Below are 22,568 nucleotides of genomic sequence, written 5' to 3'. Positions count from 1 at the left end.
AGTGCAGTGGTGCTTTCATAGCTCACTGCAGCCTCAAACTCCTAGGCTTAAGCAGTCCTCTTCCCTTAGCCTCCCCAGTAGCTGGGACTACAGGGACATTCCATCATGCCCAGCTAATAGACAGTCTCATTCTGTTGCTCAGGCTGGTCTTAAACTCCTAGCCTTGGCCGGGCGCTGTGGCTCACGCCTGTAATCCTAGCTCTTGGGAGGCCGAGGCGGGCGGATTGCTCAAGGTCAGGAGTTCAAAACCAGCCTGAGCAAGAGTGAGACCCCGTCTCTACTATAAATAGAAAGGAATTAATTGGCCAACTGATACATATATAAAAAATTAGCTGGGCATGGTGGCGCATGCCTGTAGTCCCAGCTACCCGGGAGGCTGAGGCAGAAGGATCACTCGAGCCCAGGAGGTTGAGGTTGCTGTGAGCTAGGCTGACGCCACGGCACTCACTCTAGCCTGGGCAACAAAGTGAGACTCTGTCTCAAAAAAAATAAAAAAAAAAAATAAAATAAAATAAAAAAAAAAAAAACTCCTAGCCTCAAGCAATTCTCCTGCCTTGGCCTCCCAAAGTGCTGGGATTATGGGCATGATCCACCACCACCCCTAGCCCATCTCATCTTGTATGTGTACAGCTCAGCCCATCTTTTGCCTGGCTGTCCAGACTTTTACTTTCTTCCTTCCTTTTCCACTAAACTTGCAATTAAAGTACAGATGCCCCTCGACTTACAATGGGGCCTCTGTCCTGACAAACCCCTCATTAAGTCAAAAATATAAGTTGAAAGTGCATTTAATAATACACCTAACCAACTGAACATCATAGCTTAGCCTAGCCTACCTTAAACATGCTCAGATCACCTACATTTCGCCTATAGGTGGGCAAAATATCTAACACAAGGCCTGTTTTATAATAAAGTGTTGAATAACCCCTGCTATTTATTGAAAACTTTAAAATCATATTGTTTTGGTACTATTAGAAAGGCAAATATGTAAGTTCAAAACATTGTAAGTGAAGGACTGTCAGTACCTAGATAGCCACCTAAAACCCTTCTCCTAGGCTTTTTCTTTTCTTCGCATGCACTGCTGAGTCACCCAGCACATAAATCCTGAAACCCTTCTTCTCTGATATTCTGTTGGTTAATATCCTACAAATACTATTTTTTTTTCACACTGACTTGTGTCCTAACTTCAGATCCACATTTGCCCATGACAACTGATTCATAGACCCTTGACACCCGAGTACCTAAGCATAGCATCAGTAGGACTAATGATAGCTACCATTTGTAGGTGACAGCAGCAGCTGGGCGAGGCTATCCAGGCAGTGGTTGTTAGTTCCCGGGCTGTGGGCATTTGCTCAAATCAGGTCCCAGTGTACTGGCAGCTCAAGGCTTGGGGAGACAGGGTGTGGTCCCTGGCAGGCATTGAACTTTGGAGCAGTTCTTGCGGCAGTGGTGTAGGATCTGGGGTGGGGTCTTGGGGCCCAGATGCAGCACTGGAATCCCGGGGGGGGGGGGGTCCGGGGTCCCAGGCCTGGCAGAAGCTCTAGAGACACAGAGGCAGAACTTGGGCTCTGGTGTGTGAGCCTCAGAGCCGGGACTGGGAAGGAGCGAGAAGCGGTCCTTCTGACCAGGGCCTCAGAGCCGGCCTAGAGAGCGGCGGGGCTCATCTGACCTGGAGGGTGGGGTCAGGCTGAGAAGGCAGCAGGCAGTTGGGACCTGGAGGGTGGAGTCAGGGCCAAGCAGGTGGCAGGCTGTTCTGAAGGCTGGGGAACCGGGTGCCAAGTCACATGGGTAGGGGTCAGTTGTAGCTGCCCAGGAACCACGGAGTTCTCCCTGTCCCCCACCCCACCCCACCCCACCCCGGGCCCACCGAAGCAATTGCCCAAAGCCTCCCTGGCCAGAGTGCACGTTCTTAGATTCTGTTGCGCTTTTGGGGGAGGGGCGCTTGGCTTCCAGTCACCAGGTACAGCTTAGAGGGGGCTTCTGTTGGTCCGTTCCCTCCCCAGCCCGGTGGGGGCAACGTGAAGGCCACGGCTGCAAAGCCAAGTCCCGTGCTGATCTGGCACCGAGCAGCCGCAAGCTCAGGATGGCCTTCGCTGCTGCCCGATCCCCACTGCACCTGTTGTTGTCTGCTACAGTGACTCTGCACAGACTCCAGGCAGGTCCCCGATCTGTGGCAACGGAGAGAGTGACCTCTCACAACTTGGTCGCGGTGCCTGCAGGCTGAGCGTGGTGCCCCAGCGCTCGATCCTGCTGATCTTCCCCAAGAGTGCTTTGATATTACCAAATGTGTTGCCCTGTCACCTGCCCCCCACACACACACACACACTTGAGAGTCCCACGCAGCTTCTCTGTGGGTCCACAGTGTTCCTTGCAAGAATAGCTGTCCGTAGGTTGGCACCTGCTTCCTGTCTAATCCTCTTTCCTTGGGAGCTGCAGGTTCGTGGGCTGCTTCTAATCCACCATTTTTCCCCTCTTGATTTCTCCTGATAGTGGGTTCAGGATAAACTCTTCCAGTGGCAGCGGCTGGACCCCACGCCTACTCCTGCCAGTGGCCTCAAGGGAAAATGTTCCTGGGGTGGAGAGACACGCTTGCTACTTGTTTGGCACGGACTTCCTTTCCTGCTGTGGTCCCTTTTTGCATTTTTGTCTCCACGGAGTAGCATTATGGAAAGAAAGAGTCAGAGTGCTGGGGCGATTTGAAAGAAGTCCTGTAGCGGTGCACATTCACCTTACGTTCTGAACATCCGTCGGTCTCTGCCTCCTGCCTCTTGATGTCACGAGACCATGCGTGTAGAATAGAAAAGTGGTGGATGGAACACTGTGGCTTCACGCCTGGGTGACACGGGACAACAGTAACCTGCACTGATTTGCACTTGTGTCGAATGCTGGCCTGATTTACATGAAGCCTGAGGTTCATAAGCAGTTTGACTCTGCAAAACACTTATTGTATTATAACATGGACTTTGAATTGCAGGAGGTCTTGCAGACTGCTCTTGTTTTGGCCCAATGAGACATTCTTGCTGTCAGGAATAGGAAGAGTTCAGCAAGCATTTTCTGTGCAGCAGGGATTGTGCTGAGTGCATTGCGTGACTTAGCTCACAACAGCCAAGAGGCAGGTCCTCGTATTTTCCGCACCTTCTAGATGTGGCATAAGGCACAGAGCAGAGAGGCATTTTTCCTAAAGCCACGCAGCTTTGATATGAACTCAGTGGGATGCCAACAACCCTTGTCCTAACAGTGATGGTGGGCATGTGCCACCTCCTAGCTATGAGGTTGACTCATCACAGTTACTATATATACTGTAGGTTGAGCAAGTGATTTACTAGTGACTTATTAAGACTTCGAAGTTTTCTGCTTACATTGCAGTGTAGCCTTGTGTACCCCCCTGATTTGGCCACACTAAAGACACCCATGTTTGTTGAGCTGACAGCTTTTAGGCCAGGGCATTTGGAAATGTGTGGGGGATTCAAAAACTGAGGCCAACAGCATTTGGGTGCCGGGGCCTGGCTTCTGCATATGAGCAATGAAGAACTCCCTTGTCCTGACGCTAGAAGTGCACTTGTATTTCAGAATAGGTGCTCCAGATGGAGGCTCCCTTGTTAGTGTTTCAGTTCTTTACTCAAATAGGTACAAAAACAGAAGGGATTGGGTTTGCGGCAAGATGGTGGAGCATCAGTGGTTAATAGAGAAGACCAGCAGGGGACCAAGGAATCAGGGAAGGCCCCAAGTTAGAGGAGCACAGTGGAAGTGACACTGCTTGTCCTGTTTGAGGTGAACTTGGACGTCTCAGCCTGTTCTTCTCAGCGCCACCTGTCGTCCACTCCCACCTTCCTGGCCTTGGGTTGAGCTGATCTTGATCAGCTGAACCTCTGATTTTTATGAGGCAGATTCATTTCCCACTCAAGCTGACCTTCCTCATTCTGGAAGTTCTAGTTCTGCCTAATTTCTGCTCTGGTTCCTTCATGCCCCTTTGGCCTCTGCCTTTTTATCAGCGGAGTATCAATCAGCGTGACACCTGGGGGGACTCCAGCTGGTGAGTTTCAGCACAGGCACAGAGATACTGCAGGTTTACAGTCACACAGATTTTTTTGTCTCCCAGTGCATAAAGTTATGTTTGTACTATACTGTTGTCCATTAAGTGTGAAATACCCTATGTCTAAAAAATACTGTATATACCTTAATTTAAAAAGACTTTATTGCTAAAATAAATATTAAAGATCATCTGAGCCTTCAGTAAGCCATAATCTTTCTACTGGGGAGGGTCTTGCCTCAATATTGATGGCTGCTGACCCATCTGGGTGGCGGATGCTGAAGGTGGGAATGGCTGTGACAATTTTTTAAAATAAGACTGACAACAATGAAGTTTGCTCATCGATTGACTCATGAGAAGTGTTTCATGAAAGGAAGAGTCAATGCAGTGCTGTTTGATAGCATTTCACCCACAGTAGAATTTCTTCCAAAATTGGAGACAGTCCTCTCAAACTCTGCCACCACTTTATTAACTGTCTATAGAATATTCTCAAGTCTTTGTTGTCGTTTCGGCAATGTTCGCATCATCTTCACCAGGAGTAGATTCCATCTCAGAAACCTGAGATTCTTGGCTCATCCATAAGAAGCAGCTCCTCATCCATTCAAATTTTATCACGAGAGTGCAGCAATTCAGCCCCATCTGTAGGCTCCAGTTCCGACCGTAGTTCTCCTGCTATTGCCAGCACATCTGGAGTTACTTCCACTGAAATCTTGGACTCCTCAAAGTCGTCCATGTTGGTTGCAATCGTTGTCTTCCAAACTCCTGTTAATGTTGATATTTTGACCTCCTTTTATGAATCACAAATGTTCTTAATGGCATCTGGAATAGCAAATCCTTTCTAGAAGGCTTTCAATGTACTTTGCCCAGATCCATTAGAGGAATCACTATCTATGGCACTAGTTATAGCCTCGTGAAATGTATTTCTTAAACAATATAATTGGAAAGTCGAAATTACTCCCTATTCCCAGGGCTGCAGAATGTATGTTGTGTTCACAGGCATGAGAACAGCATGAATCTCCTTGTACAGAGCTCTTGGGAAAGCAGGTGCCCAAGGTAACCAATGAGCAGTAACATTTTTCTGAGCAGTAAGTCTCAATAGTGGGCTTAAAATATTCAGTAAACTGTGTTGTCATCTAGGTTTTGATGCCCCATTTATAAAGCACAGGCAGAGTAGATTTAGCATAATTCTCAAGGGCCCTAGGATTTTCTGAATGGCAAATGAGCATTTGCTTCAACTTAAGGTCACTAACTGCTTTATCCCCCGGTAAGAGAGTCAGCCTGTCCTTTGAAACTTTGAAGCCAGGCTTTGACTTCTCCTCCCCTCTAGATACGAAAGTCCTAGATGACGTCTTCTTCCTCGTTGTCTTTGACCCTGGAAAGTCAGTGAAGGTGGGGCAGTGTTGATGGATGAAGATGCAAACCGTTGTAGGTGTGTTATAACGAAAGTAGTAGCGGGGAGTTGAATGTGTAGCATTTCTTGTCTTCGACAGTGGAGGAGGAGATGCTCTCTGATGATGAATATTGACCAATATCTGAATATTGACCATTTGGTAGCCAGTGAGAGAGTGTGCAAAAGTCCTTTTGTCCTGGTACTGTGTTTTGATTCTGTCGCAATGTAAAATGGAAATTTGAAGAGATAGAATCTCATAAGGGTGCACCAGAAGGAAAGGGTCTTCAAACTCCCTTTGGGAGAGCTCCCTGTGGGATGGGAAGCTATGCAAAGAATGATGATACTGACGAAAATATGCCCCTGTTTATCTCTCCTAACCTTTGCTCTTAGGAGGTTTCAACAGCATTCTCATCAGTTTCTTCAACACGCAAGTACTTTGTTTGTTAGCTATTTAGACTGGACTTCCAGTGCAGGGTGTGCAGAGCTTTTATATCCTTTGCATTCATAGATATTCACAGAGAAATAGCAATTCCTTGTTGGCACTTTTGTGGTGAGGAGGGGCACCATACAAGCTTATGTTGATCATGGTCCATGTCCTAGGAAAACTGTCTCAGTGCATTTTTTGTACTTTATTAAACATACTGATACCCTTTTTAAAAAAGAGACTTTTACCCTCCTTACATAGTAACCTACTTTTTTTCAGTCTTTCCTCTTTCCAGCCTTCTGCCTTTTCTTAATTCTTCCATTAATTCAAGTAGCATTATCTTGATATTTCTACAGATATGCCTGGCAGTGGGAATGGGGTTGGTGGACAAGGAAAATGTGGGAGACAATTATTTCATACTCTAAGCTGTTGTGCTTGGTTAGCTCCTGGATAACAGTTTCTCCTAGTTTTTATGTCATTAGTTTGAGCCAAGCTGACCTCTTGACAGTTTTGTATATATTTCACCAAACAGCCAGATACGACTTTTGGTTTCAGCTTGGAATCCAGAATCATTCGGATTCTATTTTTGTTCACTGGATTAATAAATACCGTGCATGTTATCTCTTTGTTCTTACTTGACATTTGGAAATGTGTTCCTCTGCCATGGGTGGCCTGGAAAACATAGTGCTTAAAGCCAGGGTTTATGCCTAGCTTGATTTTTGACTCTGGTTTAAAAGTCAAAGATATATGGATGCATATTTGGTTTGAATATATATTTTTCATGTTACACAAGGGCAGCCAAGGAATTACTGTGCTATTGCTCAGTTTAAGACAATTTCAAGGCAGCCAGTAAATGGAAAATGTTCGATTTACAACTCAGCCTTTGGAGTTAAGTTTTATTTATTTTTATTTATTTATTTTTTTGAGACAGTCTCACTTTGTTGCCCAGGCTAGAGTGAGTGCCGTGGCATCAGCCTAGCTCACAGCAACCTCAATCTCCTGGGCTCGAGCAATCCTCCTGCCTCAGCCTCCCAAGTAGCTGGGACAATAGGCATGTGCCACCATGCCCAGCTATTTTTTTGTATATATATTTTTAGTTGGTCAATTAATTTCTTTCTATTTTTGGTAGAGGCGGGGTCTTGCTCAGGCTGGTTTTGAACTCCTGACCTCGAGCAATCCACCCACCTCAGCCTCCCAGAGTGCTAGGATTACAGGCATGAGCCACTGCGCCTGGCCTGGAGTTAAGTTTTAGATGATGCATTGAAGGTCCACATTCTATGATCTCAGCACCATAGATGAGCAGCTGATGTTCATCCCTTTAGCAGACAATTGTTAATACTAAGCAGCTACCGGTTGGAGGCATTTGAGGAGGGAGTGAGGACCCAGAGGGTTTTGTGAAACACGTCCTGGTCCTCACAGACTGGGCTGGACCAGTGCAAGGACTGCAAGCGAGAGGCGTCCTCTGTCCCCTTGCCTGCTGCACACCAGGATTCAGTTGTGCCTGTTGTCCCCTCGGCCCAGGTGCAGCCCGAGATCCTCATCATGCATGCTGCCCAGGAAATCAGCCACTTGGATACCTGAGCTGAACGTTTTGCCTCCCCTGATTGATTATCAGGCAAAAGTACAATATAGGGTGATAAATGGTCTGAGAGGTTTCTGTCCAAGGTGCTGTGGGGGAGAAGGGTGCCCTGCTCTGGCCAGGTGTTGGGGGGGTTAAGGCACAGAAGGGTGGGGTCACCCCAGGAGAGTCTCTCTCTGCAGGGCCCTGAGTCAGCCTGGTACAGCCGGAGTCAGCCTGGCCAGAGAGGCTGCAGGGCTGCCCAGAGAGGGCATTGTAGAGAAACCGTGTTGGAGAATTGGTACTTTATAGCACTAGTGATTAGGAACAAACTGTGATAGAATTTCAGTGTATGATCAGATTCCATCACTAATGACAGTAACTCAACTAACTGAAATACTTGAGTTGCTTACTCACTACCATGAACTGTGCTAAATTGTCACTACGAAGCATGGGTATTTTGCTTATCCTTATAGATGATGACGCTGAGGATTGGAGCACGGAGTAACTGGGGCAAGTTAAGATCGCTCAGCGGGTGAGGCTCAGAGTGGAGTTCATTGCCATCAAAGCTCATGTTGTATGAACTTGAGCAGTTTCCGATTAAAAGGGAAGAGTTTCCAGTGGATCCCATTTTGGGAAATACTAGCCAAAGAGACCATTCTCATCTCTGGAAATACCTTTCCATTCTAAATTATTAGTGCCAAGAAAAATTGTCATTAAAACTAGTGCAATATTTTTTTTAAATGTCATTTAAAATTAAAAACTTTTTAAAAAAGCTATCTTAGACTTGAATTTGAGAAACTTTGGATTCATTCCACAGGAAACTGGAAGCAGAGAAACGAATTTGGAGGCAGTTGTAGGGGTCCTGATGGAAAGCGTGAGGACCCCAGCCGCGTCCCAGGCAGGAGGAAGAAAGGGGGAGAAGATGGATTCTCGGTGGTGTTGGCTGTCCGGTCACCAGGACCGGGGAAGCAGATGACTGGCAAAGGGGAACGACTTTAGGTTGGACCATTTCTGGCTTGGGGAGCTCAGAGTGAAGGTGTCAGTCCCTGAATTAGCTCCAGGGTGAAGAAGAGGAGATGAGTTCTGTTTCTGTTTGCTCCTTTGTTTGTTTTGAGACGCTTGTGGAACTTTAAGGTTCAGTTTGATTTCAAAGAATGATGATATAGGAATTATAGGCGTCACAGGAATAGAGGTTCTATAGCAGAGTTCAAGTTCATGCTATTTTCGTTCTTCCGTGAGGGAGCCTGGGCTTGTGATTGGGAAGAGAGGGATCTGAAAGGGAAACTTAAAATTAGAACAAGGACTGGGATATTGGGACGGTGATATAGGAGCCCCAGAAATGAGAGATCATCCACCAGTGGTTAAGGGGTAGGAGCCAAGAATCGGGGTTCCTGGGATGACTCAGTCCTGTCCCTGCTTCTTGCTTAGTAGAATTTCACTAGGTTGAAGCTTATTACTATGTTTAAAACCAGCGGATTACAGGAGAAGCCCTGTTTTTACTTCTAAGAGTTTGCGACTCTTGGTTGTTTTGTTTTGTTTTTGTTGTTTTCTTCAAAGCTGTTCTACAATGCTTATTTCTTAAAAATTTATCAATTCTCTTATACTTGCCCAGATATATTCATTGATAGTGATTTTGATTGGACCGATTTCCCTTAAGCCTAGAAATGTTTAAAAGCTTTCGAAAATAGGGAAAGTGTCATAGAAAAATGTAAAATATTATTAACACCTACAAACTTGCAACCCATTATTGGATGTTGGTGTGTTTTCTTCTAGTCTTTGTTTATGTGTATTTCAAAACTTTTTTAAATTAAACTTTCTGTTTTGGTATAATTGTAGATTTACATGCCTTTGTAAATAATCATACAGAAAGATTCCATGTCTCCTTTACTCAGTTTCCCCCAATGATAACATCTTGCAAAAGTAGACCTCAATATCACCACCAGGATATTGACATTGATGCAGTGGAGATACAGAACATTCCCATCAGCAGAGGACCCTCCCGTGTCCCTGAAACAGCCACTTACCCTCCTGCCCAAGCCCCTCTTTAATCTCCTGCAACCACCAGTCTCTTTTTCATTCTCTGTAATTTTGTCATTCCAAGAATATTATATGAATGGAATCACCTAGAATGTCATTTTCTGGAATTGGCCTTTACAGCATTTGACTATTACAAATAAAGCTGCCAAGAACATTTCATGTGCAAGTTTTTGCATAAACATAAGTTTTCATTTATCCAGAATGAATGTCCAAGAGCACAACTACTGGTGGTGTGTGTGTGTGTATTTCTAAAAATATACCTAGGATTATACTATGTGTGTGCATAGTGTAATTTTACCATAAATTTATTTTAGTGTAGGTCTGTAATGAAAAAACATTTTTATATATAGTGATCATTTTCTGCACAGTAAATTCTTAAATGTGGAAAGACTGGCTTAAAGGATTTGAAAATCTTTTTTTTCTTGATAGTTTTGGCCCACGTAGTGGTATAAGGAACAAGAAAGCTTTTTATAATACCTCTTAGCAGAACTGGAACAACAAGGGTGATTTTCTTTGTGTAGTAGATTTCCCCTCCCCAAAATGGCACATATAATTTTCTTTTGTGAATAAAAAAGTAGTTTAGCACTGAAGAGAGATCTGTACCCAAGCCTCCCATAAAATTACAACTCCTGGCCTTGCATATAAATGCAGATTTGAGGTCTGGTTTTCCTTAATATACAAATTTCCTCGTATATTCTTTAATATGTTAGCGTACATGTGTTAATCATTCCTTCCAACTGTGCCAAGTCGTAACAGCTAACTTTTTTCTCAAACTCTCCAAGAGTGGTCAGGGCCTGTGGATCATCTCTCTGGTCCGCGAGCAGTTGCCAAGCAAGTGAGTTGGTTGCATTCTGCAAATCGTGTTGCGTGGCACGGCTCTGCACCTCCGCTGGCAGACGGTTGCCCCCACGTCAGCTTCCTGGGTGTTGTAGACGTCTCAGACTCCTAATCCTATCAGTCTGCCTGCCTGCAAACCCTGCAGTGTCATCAGAAAGGTTTGAGATCCTTGGTTCAGAATCACGGCTTAGTGACTGATCTGCCAGCAGCGTTATGGTGTCACCCGTGTCATCACTGATACCTTTGTCGTATCAGTGTTATTGGCCTCAGGGAGAAACCCTCCATTTGGGGGACCACAGTGTCTGTCGTGATTGCATTTAGAAGGGGTCGAGAAGATGCCTTCCTGTGGAGTTTGTAGCAAGTGGGTTTCATTGAACTGCATTTTTCAGTGAGATTTATTCTTTATATGGTGTCTCTAGGAAAACAGTCTCAGTCTTGTGGCTGTGACATTACAGTTGTCCATGGCGATGAGCAGGTAGAGAAGAAGATGTCCCCTCCTGAACCGCTTATGTGGGTTTCCCTTTTTTCAGGTCAGAGGCTGGGTGCCAGGGCAGGGCACAGGGGTCCCTCCCGCCCCCGCCCCTGCCGCGGCCACGCTCCAGGATGCCCCGCGCCACCCACTCGCCTTTGCATCTGTTGTCCTCCTGGCCGTGCGTGGCCTGTCCCCCAGGCTCGTCCCCAGCGTACCCTGGGCACGGCTCCCCTGACAGCCCCTGGCACGCCGTCAGGCTGGCCTGCTTGTCTTTCGGATCCCTCTGGGACTGTCAACTCTCGGAAGGGAGGGGCCGTTTAATTCTTCGTCTTCTCATTCCCGGGGTCCAGTTCCCAGCCTGGCACAAATGGCTGAGGGAACTTCAAAGAGAATAAATAAATGAAAAATAATGGGACAACTTAGTGAGATTAAGCCTAGCGCACCGGAAAGGCGACACAGAATGGGCTTCCTCTTCCCCTCCCCTCCCCTCTCTCTCTGTCAAAGGGCCGTTGGCATTCTTCCCCTTTGACTCCATTCCCAGGGTCTTGACCCTGGGCGATCTCTTGTCCCCCATGTTTGTGATTTCATCACACCACATTCTCCCTGTCAGTTCAGAAGAAAAGTGGAGGACTAACTGCATAGTAGCCCAGCGGGCCAGGCCCTGGGTGAGCTGAGTTTCCCCCCATGGACTCTAATCTGCATAGTATCTCTGCAGTTGGAAAGAATAATAATACTTTTCATGTACACATTTGCAAATCAACTCAGAGGCTGAGAAATGTGCCGAGGGGCTCACAGCCAGTAAGTGGCAGAGCTGGAATTCAAAAGGCTGTCATTGAACAGGTGTACCCCTTGGGTCTAATTCCAACACACATGCTCTTCTGTGGCACCAAGGAATCGAATGCTGCCTGTGCTGTGTGCCGTGGGGCAAGTTTCCTAACATCTCTGATCCTCTGTGAATCCATCCTTAAAAAAATGAGCAACAGTATTTCCTCCCCTTGTGAGGTTCAAATGAGGCAACAAGCAGTGTGCCTGATGCATGCAGCCAGCACTTAATAAGGTGCCCGTTTCCTCTACCTGGCCCTCTTATTTTGTTTTGGTACCCAAATGCCACACTGGGCATTGAAAACCCGATGACAATGTAAATGACTTAGTCTCACGTGCTAAGTGAGTCTTTGAAAAAGAAAATCACAATCTTTGTTTTATCTACCTACATTTAATAGTTGGTTATCTAACAAACTCACCCCAGGGAGATTAAAGTAACAGAGCATTTATTTGTATAAAGACAATTTCAATGCCCTGTGCCACAGTAATCAGAATGCGAAATGTCTGACAACTTCGAGCTCAAAGCAAGGTGCTGTTGCATTTTTCCCTTGCACACTGGGAGAGTAGACGTGTATGAGCTTGTTTGTAATGAGGTTCCAATGCAACTTTCTGGCGGACTTTACGTGTTCGTGCCCCAAATACTTTCTCAAGTCTCATGAGGCAGCAGCAAAAACAGCAGGACAAGGCTGATTTTCAGTTAAGTGGGTTGTTGTCTTCTTGGACTCTTCTCAGTTGCAAAGAAACCGAGTTCATAATAAACGTGTGCATTACTTAGTGCAGAGTTATGGCGGAGCTTGAGGGTGCAGCAGGAGCCACGGAGAGCCTAGGGTCAGTGAAGCTTAACATAAGGAAGCTCATTTCTGTTTCCACGATTGCTCATTTCAGCCACGTGTCAGGAGGCAAATGTCTTAACAACCTTTGTCATTGATTGTTACTTTAATTCATAAAGGAACAAGCCTATAAATGAAAGAAAGAATGTAGAATTCCAGAGAAAATATAAACTTAGGCCAGCCAAGTTTGTGCAAAAGGGATTAAAATAGGGGAAGAAAGGGTAACATCAATTAGTCTTTCATCGACTAGAAGGGCAAGATCGTCATAAAAAATTGTAGACCTGAATACACACCCTTCCCTTTGCTCATTTCCTCCTCTTGCACAGCAGATGTGGAGTGTTCTCTTATCTAGAGAGCCTGGGCTCCTCCCTCCTGAAGATTCTTGATTATTTCCTTGTAGAATGTTCTGTGCTGTTCCTTGCAGTATGCCCCCCTGATAAGAATAGCTACCTTTTATGGCACTCTCATCAGATTCTTTTTTTTTTTTTTGGCATATTATGGGGGTACAGATTTTAATCATCAGATTCTTGGGGCTAACTTTTGCCTATGTTATTTTCTTTGTTTTCATAATAATTCTGAATTATCTGTGATCATTATCCTCATTTTACAGATGGGGAAAATTGCAGGCCAGGGAAGTTAAGTGTCTTGTTCATTGTCCCTGAGTTACAGACAGCATAGATCTAGAAGAAATGAGCCCAGCTAGATAAGATCCTAAGGCCATGTTTGGTTCTCACTCCCCTCTGCCTATCCATGTAATCTGCTAACCATTTCTTCAGCATGTGTTTAGTCTGTACAGGGGCCAGGGCTGGGCACCGGAGGACAAGGTGGGCATGTGGTTCCTGCCCGTGGAGTAGGGAGGTGTGACATCAGTTGAGAGGGTCACAGCCAGCATTTAACAGACATGAAATAGAATGGGAAACAGGGGGATGCCTTGGCCATTGTGAAAGTGGTAGGAAACTTTTATGAAACGATAGTATTTCAAAGCGAAACACATACTTCTCACTCTGGGGTGTGAGTTTGAAAGATGCTTAGCCTGAGGTTCCAGAGGGGGGGATGCAATGGTTTTAAAACAAGATAATGGATAAGTGATTACAAACTGTCATTAATAAGGAGGAGAGTGGCAGGGAGTCCTGGGCAAGACCACTCATGTCTTCTGAGAGGACAACATTTGGGCTGAGACTTTGAAGAGTAGCAGGATCACAGTGGCCCAGAAAAGGGTGCAAGGGCCTGAGCCAGGAAGGAGCAAATGGGTATTCTCAGAAGCAGAAATAGTAGGGACCATATTGCCTGAGCATGATGCAGTGTAATTATAACAGAAAATACTAACAAAAGTGTAAGCTTACCTGGTTGCCTAGAAATCATCACCATCGTCACCACCCTTCTTAACTTGGATCAAATAAGAATCAAAAGCTGCATAATATTGTCATGGTGATTTTTATTTTCCTCTAGTCAGTGTTTTTATGTCTTTGATTGTTTTTAAAAGACATGCTTTTATGTTTTATATAAAGCTTTGCTTATAGGCACTGGCTTATTATTATCATTTTTTCTAATATCTACATAGACATCTTGCTCTTTGGCATGTCAGGGCATTTCTCAACAAGATATCTCAACCTTGGCACCGTTGACATTTCGGGCTGGGTAGTACGTTGATGTTTATTTAGCAGCATTCCTGGCCTCTACCCACTTAATGCCAGTAGCACCCTCCTCTTCATCCCCAAGTTGTGACAACCAAAAATGTTTACAGAAATTGCCAAATGACTCTTGAGGGGCAAAATTGAAAAGTGTTGCTCTAGAAGAAATTCCAGACTAATGTGAGACGAAGGTGCCTCGATTGAGAACACTCTGTCTCCCATCTGTTGGTCATCTTAGGATTTTTTTTTTTTTCATTTTTATTTCTCTGTTAAGTTTAATGAAATTCACATACATCACTCAGTATTATCTCATAATCGTGGTGGGGGTTTCCTTGCAACATACGTACTATCCTAAGGTTAGAAACAAAAGGGGATTGGCTAGGTGCAGTGGCTCACGCCTGTAATCCCAGCCCTTTGGGAGGCCAAGGTAGGAGGATCACTTGAGGCCAGGAGTTCGAGACCAGCCTGAGCAAGAGAGAAACCCCATGTCCACAAAAAATAGAAAAATTAGCCAGGCAGAGTAGTGCATGCCTGTGGTTCCAGCTACCTGGGAGGCTGAGGCAGGAGGATCACTTGAACCTAGGAGTTCAGGCTGCAGTGAGCTATGAGCAGCCACTGCACTCCAGCCTGGGTGATACAGGGAGACCCTGTCGGAAAAATAAATAAATAAAATAACCAGGGATTGATGATGGCTTGGCTGTTTCTTTAATCTAATTAATTGACTGTGTCTTTTCATCTTTCCTATACAAGTGGACCCCCCTGTTGGTCATGCCTTCTCCCATTGTTTTTCCCTGGTGTTGATTGGTTTCCTTTGTTCTGCCCCCTCCCCGACCACGCTAATCCATCCACCTTGTGATCAGTGGTTTGTATTTCTAGAACAGGAGCTATTTGTTCTGAGCCCCCCCCCCTTCTCCAAGTGGATTTCCTGTGTATTAATCTTGCATATTTTGCTCATTTCTAAACTTTGCCTCCTTTTGCCTGGCATGTGCTCCACTGAAGTAACCCAGTTTTTTTTCCGAGTTCGGTTTTTAGAAAGACATCTTACTTTAGTATTGTGGCCCTTGCTTCTTCTAGGAAAAGTCCCGTGAAAAGAATTCTGCTCTTTAAACTTAGAATTTTCTTCCCTGCTCTTTGGGAATAATCTTGCACAACAAATACCCTGTTGATTGTTGCACATGAAAATGACTTTTGATAGTTTAAGAGGCTCTCTTTAAAAATTCTTCAGTAAGGTTGTGGGTCTTACTAATCCTTTGAAATCATCCCAAATTAAATCAGGTGTTCATTCGACCACTAATGCGCCAAGACACTAGAATGCAGGGGGCTGGTTCTGTCCCTCACCTCTGCACGATTTCTCCTTTGATGTCACCCTGCCAGTGAGGCTGTCCCCAAATACCTGGTATAAAAACACCTCCCCCAGTAGTCCTGAGTCACCCCTTACCCTCATTATAGGTTCTCATAGACACTCATCACCACCTGTAATACTTTGTATTTACTTGTATATTTGCCTTTTACTTTCTGCCCCTGAATTGGAATGTAAGCTCTATCCCAATGCCCATAATACACTAGCATGATAAATATTTGCTTGAATGTGTGGATTTTCTAAATTTTTAAATTTATCAGACGCTTACTTAGCACCTTCTGAGTGTCAGACACTATTCGAATATCTTTACAAACAAGAGGCCATCACTGCACGGATGGTTATCCTCGCCTTTCCTTCACAAATGCATTTTTCTCCACTATTCCAGTCGTTTTCCTTGAAATAATCATTGTTTTCGAGCAGCTGCAATCCTATATCCATCTTGACATAATGTTTCTTTTTTCTGTTCATAGTCTCCTGTTTTGTTGGCGTAACTGTTATCTCCCATCATGATTCTGTCTCCACAAGGCCATGAGAGGGAATGGTTGTAGTTCTCCTGATTTTTCCCACTTCTGGAATGGGCACTTGCCCACATCTTGTATGCAGTGCGCTCCTGAAAATAGGATGAAAGTGTAAAGTTTTCCGGCGGCGAAAGAAACAGAGAGAGAGAGTGGGGCCAAACAACGTGGCTTTATTGTGTGCTGCCGGTTGAGGTTCAAGGGTCCCAAGGTGGGGGGGTGCCGAGATGTCACTTTGGTGGTCACTGAGAAATAGGAGGGGCTGGCGGTATTTGCGGAATCCAGGAAACGAAAACTTTATTATCAGGGTGCACATCCAGGTATTGTTGTTTTCAGCGGGGCCTGGCAGTTGTCCTTGGCGGGTCTGGTCTTGTGAGCCTTTTCTTTTTGATCTAGGGAGGGGAGGGAGGCCTGCCACCTTTCAGCCGTACAGAAAGGAGGTCAAATGTACGAAGGTGGGGAACTCTATTTATAGCCATATTTTTCAGTGACTGTGTGCCCAGTTCTGAGCTGTCTGCTTGGGTTTATGCATCGTTTTGCCATTCTAAGTGCATTCAAAAAGACAATGAAATGTTCACAAATCACATAAATATTAAGTCATACCCATACGTACCATATAGTAGTGTCTAAGTATTATAGGATGTGTGTGATTATTTCCAGAAAGCAGAATCAATATAAGTACAGACAAATATTCTAAATCATTTCTGTCTTCAAATTCTAGATTTCTCAGTATACTCAGTGACTGATGCTGGTAGAAGTTGTTTGTTTTCACGTTGGTAAAGACTTGAGCCAGGTGATAGTTGTGCTAGCTTTGGTGCCCTGTCTTATCTGGAAGAACATTTTGGAGGTGAGCTTGAATTGTGTTGGCAGGAGCTTTGAGCCACAGGTAGGACGAGACCCTCCAGGTGCGTGCAGGAGTAGGGAGGCCACATGGGCCCTGGGATACGCTCACGAGCTGCCCAGGAGCTGGCGGGGCCAGGCACGACCTGCCTCTGGCCCACTCTCATCAGCCCTTTCTATGAAGTCCCAAGTACCCTGCCCAGTTGTATTGCTTCTAAAAAAACCTACCTGGATTGGCATCCCAGGAATGTGGCTAGCTGGGGAAGGGCCGAGGGTTTCAGTTCTTTGGCTTCTGGGACTTTCTAGGCTGCCCCAGGCTACTTCTGCTCTCGGTCTGAGTTTCTGTTTAACTTTTTCTCTTTGTGTTTATTAAGTAAAAGGAAAGGTCTGTGTGTTTCTTCACTCTTGAATGTCCTGTGCCTTCTTCTTTAACACCTTGTTAATCTAGGGGTGAGGTACCCCCACCTGCACTCCACCCCGCCCTGCAGGGCTCTGGGCCTCTCTGCCAGCAGGCCAGGCCACTGGGGCTGTCTCCTCTCCTGGAGGGTGTCTGAGCCCAGGAAGCAGCTGGGGACAGTGGCTCTTCCACAGAAGAGATGGGCGGGTGTCCCTGCCCTGGCCTTGAGCAGTTTCTCAGGGTTGGTTTTGACAACTCCTGTGGTTTATGTGGCAGAAATGCCACTGCTGAAGTTTTAATTTTTCTCTAGAAGAACAAAATATGCCATTTGTCATGGCTTATGAAAACCTTGGGATTGGTACTTTTGCATTGCTTGGTGTGTCATTCTCCTTTGCAATAACATACCATTTGTTGCCATGTAGGCAGCTGGGCGATATTTAAAAATAGAATCCTCAATCAAAGAGTGCTGCAAATATGATTCCAGAAAGTTATTTTGTGTGCGCATATGTACACACAAGTGTGTGTGTGTGTGTGTGTGTGTGTGTGTGTGTGTGTGAAGGTGGAGCATTTTTCATATTATTTATACCCTTGCTTTTTTTAACCTCTTGGCATTTTTATTTTACTTAAAGGATAATTATAATCCAACTAGTTGAAAAACTACCAAATAGTAAGTAAGTAAATAAGGAGTAGAACTCTATAATCAAATGATTTTGTCACTGCACAGTTTGTATGTAAAGCAGGCGTCCTCAAACTACGGCCCGCGGGCCACATGCCGCCCTCCGAGGACATTTATCCGACCCGCAGAGTGTTTTTGCCACAGCTGCTTGTCCTGCTTAGCAGCAGACTCGTCCCGGGCCCACAGTGCGCACTCTCCAACGGTCTGAGGGACAGTGAACTGGCCCCCTGTTTAAAAAGTTTGAGGACCCCTGATGTAAAGCTTGGTCACCAGATGGAGCTTCACTTGATATGGTTAATCCTGTCCCAAATCACTGACAACAAAAGAGTGTGCTAAGTTCAGTAATCGATCCGACAGTATTGGAGTCACTGCATGTGCGTGCTGCAGCGTGTATGTAGCGCTCGTTGGTGGTGTTCGGAATTTTAAGGAAGATAAGTTGTCGAGCAGACAAAGAAACCAATTTTGTTTTAAATCTGAAAAAGGATTTGTTTCACTTGAAGAGCACATACGTGAATGCTGTGTATCACAGTTGAGAGGGAATATTGTTCAAGGATATTTTCTAAACATTCCTGTGATGATGTGCTCCAGCCTTTGAGCAGATATAGGGACTACTATAAATATGAATTTATGTAATAAAATGCTTAATGCTTTTAAATTATTTAACCCTTAAATTGTAGAACTTTGTCATGAAACTTTGAAATTATCATATGATCCAATGTGAAACATCATGTAGGGAAACCAAATTACTTTCTAAAAACTTGACCACTTTCTTAACTGTTAATGATTTATGTAAATTGAAGAAATAGTCAGAGAAGTGAACTAGAAGTGTATAATTTCTGCGATTCTCAAATGATGTTTAGTCTTTGAACTAATGTCTTTTAGGAACATACAATTATTGTCAAAACAATTTCTTCCTTTAGAAATATATAGGTGAACTACTGAGCATCTACCCAAAAGATCAAAAGTCACTTTATGAAAAAGACACATGCACTCGAATGTTTATAGCAGCACAATTCACAATTGCAAAGCTGTGGAAACAACCCAAGTGCCCATCAATTCATGAGTGGATCAGTTGGAATACTACTCAGCTTTAAGAAACAATGGTGATATAGCACCTCTTGTATATTCCTGGATACAGCTGGAACCCATTCTACTAAGTGAAGTATCTCAAGAATGGAAAAACCAGCACGACATGTACTCACCAGCAAATTGGTATTAACGGATCAACACCTAAGTGGTGGACATATAGGAGTAACATTTATCAGATGTCGGAAGGGTGGGAGAAGGGAGGAAGGGATGGATATATACAACCACAACAAGTAAGATGTGCAACATTTGGGGGATAGACACGCTTGAAGCTCTTACTCAAGGGGAGAGGGAAGGCACGGGCAATATATGTAACCTTAACACTTATACCCCCATAATACGCTAAAATAAAAATAAAAAAAAGAAATATATAGGTGACATAAAGAAAATGAAAAAGTTCTTTGCAGTATATTTTGTATTGCCCAATTCAGGATCTTTTTGCTGAGATTATACTGAGATTATATCGTCAAGTTTGGGAAACTTCTAGGAGAATCACTTACGGCTAACAACTAAATAAATTGAATTCGTTTCTCTCCCTCAGGTATTCACTTACAAGCAGAGCACGATTACCCACCAGAAGGTGACTGCCATGCACGCCACAGACGAGGAGGGCGTGGACAACATGGCCTCCCTGACAGAGCTGCATGGTGGCTCCATCATGTATAACTTATTCCAGAGATACAAGAGAAATCAAATCTATGTAAGTTCCCTTTGTAACGCCTTTAAAAAAAATCCCTGAAGTTTTGAGTGAATGCATATTTTTGGATTCAGAGAGTACTTCCTGCCTTTCGAGAACCTCAAGTTAATCTAAATAAAACTATGCGTTCAAGAGTTTTGCCAAATTAGGAACTTGGTTCAATAACTCATGTTTTCCTAGTGTTTATTGCCTAGATTTCATTACAGGGGATTTACTTTCTGTTGAAGGTTCTTCTGCACCTAAAGGTAATTGGAACTTTCTTCTTGTGAATACACTCTGTTGTATTGCGTTTGTAAGTGTTCTGTGACACAAAGAAGTCCTGTGGAGTTGTTTGATTTCCTAAGTTAGAGCTTCAGGGAAAATGTTGACTTGCAGACATGAGTACCTGAGCTTGAGCTTTTTTATTTTTCTTGACTTTTCTCTTTTTATGGATTTTCATTTATTTTTCTGGCTCTGGAGCCCACCCTGGGAGATATTTGCATTCAAGGAAACCTGTCATTCTAAGTCACGGGATTCCTGGTTTGCTAGGTGAGTGGAGAACTAGCCATAAAAAGTGGCCATGCACATTTTTCTCTCAACTTTTATGAAATGTGACCATACCTATATTATAAAGTCACATTTAAAAATCACTTCCATAATAACCCGTTTGACTTTAAAGTACAGATACTACATTCCCTGTCGAGATGGATTGATCTGCACATTCTATCCCTTTTTCCATCTGCTTGTTTTGCAAGTCTTTATAATAAACTGGAGCAACTGTTTATAGGTTTATTTTTCTTGTCAAGTTCAAACCGATAGTTTTCTTAAAAATCCAAAATTACAGTACTTTCAAAACCCTTGATCTTTTAGTAATTTTTATGCTTTAGGAGTTACATTTAGATTTGCCAATGTGTTTGTGATTACGATTAATAATAATATCAGCCTCAAAGTTGAATAGTAGGAGCTGAAACTCAGGGCATGCTTAGTGTTCAGGTGCCTCCAACTTATCTCCCCTTAGACTGGGAAAGAAGAGTTAGGCAAAAAGAAAAATTAGATATTTGTGGGTTTGATGCTTAGTTTTCCTCAGCTTAAAAAAGAGAATGTAGTTGCCTTTTTTTTTTTTTTTTGACATTGTGAAAATGTCATTTTTGCCAGATAATGCTTGCCAAATGTTTTCAAACAGCCCTGTCGAGAGAAATTCAATCGTGTTGTAGTCCTCTGACATGCTGAGTTTGCTTACCCTAAGTCTTTAGATTAAAATATTTTCCATATGTTCGAAAAAGGTAATGTTTATACATGTTTATGTAAAAGTGGCTCTGTATTCTGTGTTTTGCATGTGCTGGCAGAATGTGCCTTATTTATTCCTCTGTTTCCATCTCAAAAATCTCCTTGTACGTGACTAGTGAACTAACCATCTTCTTCCCATAGAACACCCAGTACACAGGTATCCATGTTACCACCGCCCTGTGTGTGTGTTTTTATTATTAAGAATCTGACAGTGTCATGTAACTGTTTGTTTACATAGCAGTTTCCTTGCTAGGTTTGTCAAGGACTTACTTTGTCTTCTTTGAGCCAAGGACAATGCCAGGTGCCTGGTAGTTATGGAATAAATGTTCGTAAAATAAATGCCTTTCGTATAACAGATAGTCTGTTGTAGTTGATAATAAAATGTGAAGCTAGATTTTTAAAAATGTTTGTTGGTATTTGTCTCTTGTAGGTAAGTTCAGGTTGAGTATCTCTAATGCAAAAGTTCGAAATCTGAAATGCTGCAGGATCCAAAACATTTTGAGGAGAGAGAGAGAGAGAGAGAGAGAGAGAGAGAGAGAGAGAGAGAGAGAGAGAGAGAGTGTCACTATGTTGTCTAGGCTGGTCTCAAACTCCTGGACTCAAGTGATCCTCCCACCTCAGTCTCCTGTGTATTTGGAACTATAAGTGTGTAGTGCCACACACAGCTAGACACAAGTTCTTATTATATATTTTCAGTAATCAAGAAAAAGTCAATTAGAAGGATAACAACTACTCACTGAGTTTAAAAGACAGAGCCTTTTAAAAAATTTTTGCTTTTCCTCTTTCCATGATAATGTTATTAAATTAAACCTGATAGCTAAATTGCCCAATAAATACTATGAATAGGATCTTGGTCTTGGGGTGATAGTCTTTTTCCTCACTTTTAAGGTAAAACCACAGGAATTTTGTGCATCCAATTTGCAGCTCAGTTCAGTTAATTATGAACTGAGACGTGCCTTCCTTTTGAGACGTACATAATTGTATTATTATCTATGGAGCAGCCACCACGATTTTCTTATGACCATTGAAGCTATTTGCAGGGGTATTTGCGTCTGCCAGTACCTCCCAGACACTGCTGGCATGGAAACAAGACTGCCACCTGTCAGGAGCCACAGCTCCCCACCTCGTATCCCGGCTCCGAGTGATGCCTGTCTGTATCTTTACAAGACAAAAATTAACTGCATGGTACTAGAGGTGTTGTATTAGTTTTCTATTGATGCATAACAAATTATCATAAATATACCAGCTTGAAACAACAAATTTATTCTCTTACACTTATGTAGGTCCCAAGTCCGACAGGGGTCTTTGGAGGCCAAAATCAAAGTGCTGGCAGGGCTGCGTCCCTTTCTGGAGGCTCTGGGGGTGGGATCCATTTCGGGCTCATTCTGGTTGTTGGATGAATTCAGTTACTCACCGTTGTAGGACTGAGGTCCTTGTTTTCTTGCTGACTGTCACCTGAGGCCTATTCCCAGCATCTAGAGGCCACCTGTATTCCCTGGTCCCCTGATACATGGATCCCTTCCTTCATCTCCAGGGCTAGTCACCATGGATCTAGTCCCTCTTATAGCTTCAAATCTCTCTTCCTTCTCCTCTTTCCTGCTCTCTGACTGCAGCCAAGAAAAAAAAGTTATCAGCTTTTAAGGACAGGTGATTAGAATGGGCCCACCTGGGCAATCTCCCTGGGCGGCCTGGGTAATCTC

The 22,568-nt window shown here is 43.9% G+C and overlaps 1 protein-coding gene across 1 annotated transcript in view; it reads left to right on the top strand.

The window, feature by feature from the left end:
- The window catches only part of MYO10 (myosin X), a 221,363-nt gene that overhangs the window by 76,768 nt on the left and 122,027 nt on the right, over positions 1-22,568 (top strand). Inside the window, exon 3 of the mRNA XM_076007942.1 lies at positions 19,447-19,605. Coding sequence (XP_075864057.1) covers positions 19,447-19,605 — 159 coding nt within the window. The remainder of the gene's footprint in view (positions 1-19,446; positions 19,606-22,568) is intronic.

This window comes from Microcebus murinus, chromosome 11 (genome assembly GCF_040939455.1).
Source record: "Microcebus murinus isolate Inina chromosome 11, M.murinus_Inina_mat1.0, whole genome shotgun sequence".
NCBI classification, from domain to species: domain Eukaryota; kingdom Metazoa; phylum Chordata; class Mammalia; order Primates; family Cheirogaleidae; genus Microcebus; species Microcebus murinus.
The sequence above is the reverse complement of the archived record's forward strand: the minus strand, read 5'-3'. Positions and strand labels throughout refer to the sequence as shown.